Source organism: Eurytemora carolleeae, unplaced genomic scaffold (genome assembly GCF_000591075.1).
Source record: "Eurytemora carolleeae unplaced genomic scaffold, Eaff_2.0 scaffold1203, whole genome shotgun sequence".
Taxonomy (NCBI): domain Eukaryota; kingdom Metazoa; phylum Arthropoda; class Copepoda; order Calanoida; family Temoridae; genus Eurytemora; species Eurytemora carolleeae.
In genome coordinates this window covers 1-2,602 of record NW_019397847.1, presented here as the reverse complement: position 1 = coordinate 2,602, position 2,602 = coordinate 1, and the positions used below count along the sequence as shown (strand labels likewise).

The following is a 2,602-nucleotide window of genomic DNA, read 5'->3' as shown; positions in this document are numbered from 1 at the left end:
TTTTCGGATTTAAATAAGTTTCTATTTTCTAATTTATAAACAAAAACATTTGAGTTCTTCCCACAAACTATTGTTTTCTAAAAACTATATCTTTGCAACCCAATGTTGTAAATCTTAAACATTTAAAAATATATTAATCTAAGTTAAAAATATAAAAGCTTTACACCATTTGGTTGCAAAGAGAAAGGGATAAGAAAATTTGAGTTTGTGGCAAATACTCAATTCTTCTCTAAGACTTTGTAAAAAATAATTTTTCTCTTCTCTTTTTCCACTCTAATAATAATTTGCATGACGTTTCCCCATAACCTCCCTAAGATCTATCTCTTGTTTATTCTTACATATATTGAAAAATTATCATTTAAAGTTAATTTTATTGAAATTATTATACAAAATGAAAAAGTACATAAGAGTATTTAGGTAGCACCGTTTAATTCGCTTTCAAAATCTCTAAAACAGAGTATTTTAGTAAAAGTAATTATGTAAAGACATATAAAAATATATAAAAATAAATAGAAATATAATACTTGAAGATATATTCAACACTAGCCCGTTGACACTACTGGAGAAGAAAAAACAAACATGTTTATTCTTCAAAAGTAAAGGTCTTTTTTCTAAATGGAAAAAAATTCAAAAATTAGTCAATTTCAGTTTTTATGTTGAAAAAGCTCGGTTGAGAAAATCTTGCAATATTAGCCTGGGAGAGAATGGAGGGGGAGAAGAGTGGAAAGGATGGAGAGGGAGAGGAGAGATCAGATGAAAATCTTGTTTTTCTTGTCTTGCTTTTTAGACAGCTGGACTCTTCATGCTTCGACAAATACGATCTCAGCGCAAACGCTTTTCCGCAGTTTGTGCAGGAGAATGGTTTATCAGCAGAATGGGTTTGTGTGTGTGCTCTCAGATTACTTTTGTCCGCAAAACTTTTTGCACAGATATTACAAGAAAATGGTTTTTCTCCTGTATGTGTGCGAATATGCCCCTGAAGCAGCCAGGGACGAGAGAAGGATTTTCCACAGAAAGGACATTCGCAGCCTGCACCGTGGGTGCGCATGTGCATAGCAAGAGCGGCTGGACTACTGTACTCACGTGCACAGTTCGCGCATTTTTTCCCACCTTGGTTGGTTCGGTGAGATTGTCTGTGTCGAGCTAGATTACTGCTACTGCTGTAACTTTTTATACAAATATCACAGTTGTAAACAGTTCGGGAACCAACCTCGCTTCTGAAAGAGAAACAATGATAAAAAAGGTAAAATACAATTATATCAAAAAGTTTACTTATTTTAAATTCAGAATTTTTTTTTACTAAAAATATTCTTTTTACTAAAAATATTACCTGTCCGAGGAATCGCTGGCTAGACTTCCGGTGCTACCAACACTATCTCGTCTCTCCATATACTCAAGTTTTTTAGAAACTCTTTCACGGGTCCCACATCCTCCCACTTCCTGGGCTCCGCCCACCCTGGTGACACGCCCCCCTTACCCTCCCCCTTAGAAAACGTCCGTGACCTTAGAATCGGTTATAAAAGTTGTTAACGGTGACATGACTTTTAAAGGCTTTTTTTAGGAAGTCGAACCAAAGGAAAAAAATCTTAATCAAGACCAAAAATGGAAGAAAATAGTTTTAATGCTGTTCTTATAATTCAAAAATGACTAACGAACTAACCTTAGTTATCAAAGGACTTAAAACAAATTCCGAACTTTTTTCTGGTGTTTTTAATGTACTTTTTTTCAAAATACTTTCGTTCCCATGAATTTCTTAAATGGATTCGTTTAAGCTTAGTACCACGATACATGATGCATGGTAAGAATAACTATTTAGATTTTTTAAGCTTGACCTTAGTTTGTTTAAATTTAATCTGAGTTTAAAAATATTTCCAGCTTGTACATTCCAAAGCAATTTATTAAATTTTTAAAAAAACTAATAGAAAGATGACATTTTGGACATATCAATTTTTAAACAGTCGTCTTCTTATTCCACTGGTTTATGGGCCACACTGTGTTATATAATTATATGTAGATATTAAATAAGTTTATTATAAAAAGTTAAAAAAAATTAACTGTAATTTAAAATTTTTTTTCATTATCATAAGTTAAAACTTTTTTAAATTCTGATCACACTTGAGAATAAGTAATAAAATACATTTTTTTTAAATGAAAGTGATTTATTGAAATTTCATTTATCAAAATGTTTCCGTTTAAAGGACGAGTATTCCGAAAACATTTTTAAGGGAATCACAAAAAAACAAACTGTATTTTTGGCTGATGCTTATATGAAATTTTGGGTATTAAGGAACTTTTTAATTTTCCTGAAGTCATTTCAGTTTTCGCAAACACTTCCATTGATTCTTATTTGATTTTTTAAATTAATTTAAAATTTTTAAATTTAATTTTACAAGGTGTGCACTGTGCAGTGCAGTGCAGTGCTTTTATTGAATATAAAGAGTCGTCGCTAAATTCAAGTATTTCACGAAAACTATCTGTGAAATTTAGAGAGAAAAAAATAGAAGTCTTAATCTCAATTTAAGTAGACTTTTCAATACAAATTGTACTCTCTACTGACAGTTCAATTTTGAACTAATTGTCTTCAGAGGAGATATATATATAT

The 2,602-nt window shown here is 31.2% G+C and overlaps 1 protein-coding gene across 1 annotated transcript; it reads right to left on the bottom strand.

Moving 5' to 3' along the window:
• Positions 1 to 405: 405 nt before the first annotated feature.
• Positions 406 to 1,407, bottom strand: LOC111716102 (transcriptional repressor scratch 1). The gene is made up of 2 exons (XM_023491517.1): positions 1,331 to 1,407; positions 406 to 1,217 (listed from the first exon to the last, which is right to left on the bottom strand). Exons 1-2 carry the CDS (start codon positions 1,387 to 1,389, stop codon positions 635 to 637), a joined length of 642 nt encoding a protein of 213 aa, XP_023347285.1. The 5' UTR covers positions 1,390 to 1,407; the 3' UTR covers positions 406 to 634.
• Positions 1,408 to 2,602: the final 1,195 nt, after the last annotated feature.

Excerpts from the sequence above, each read along its gene's own strand:
- LOC111716102 (XM_023491517.1), bottom strand. The coding sequence starts at position 1,389 with ATGGAGAGACGAGATAGTGTTGGTAGCACCGGAAGTCTAGCCAGCGAT. Across the intron at positions 1,218-1,330 it reads GCCAGCGATTCCTCGGACAG|AAGCGAGGTTGGTTCCCGAA; the intron begins GTAATATTTTTA and ends TTTCTCTTTCAG.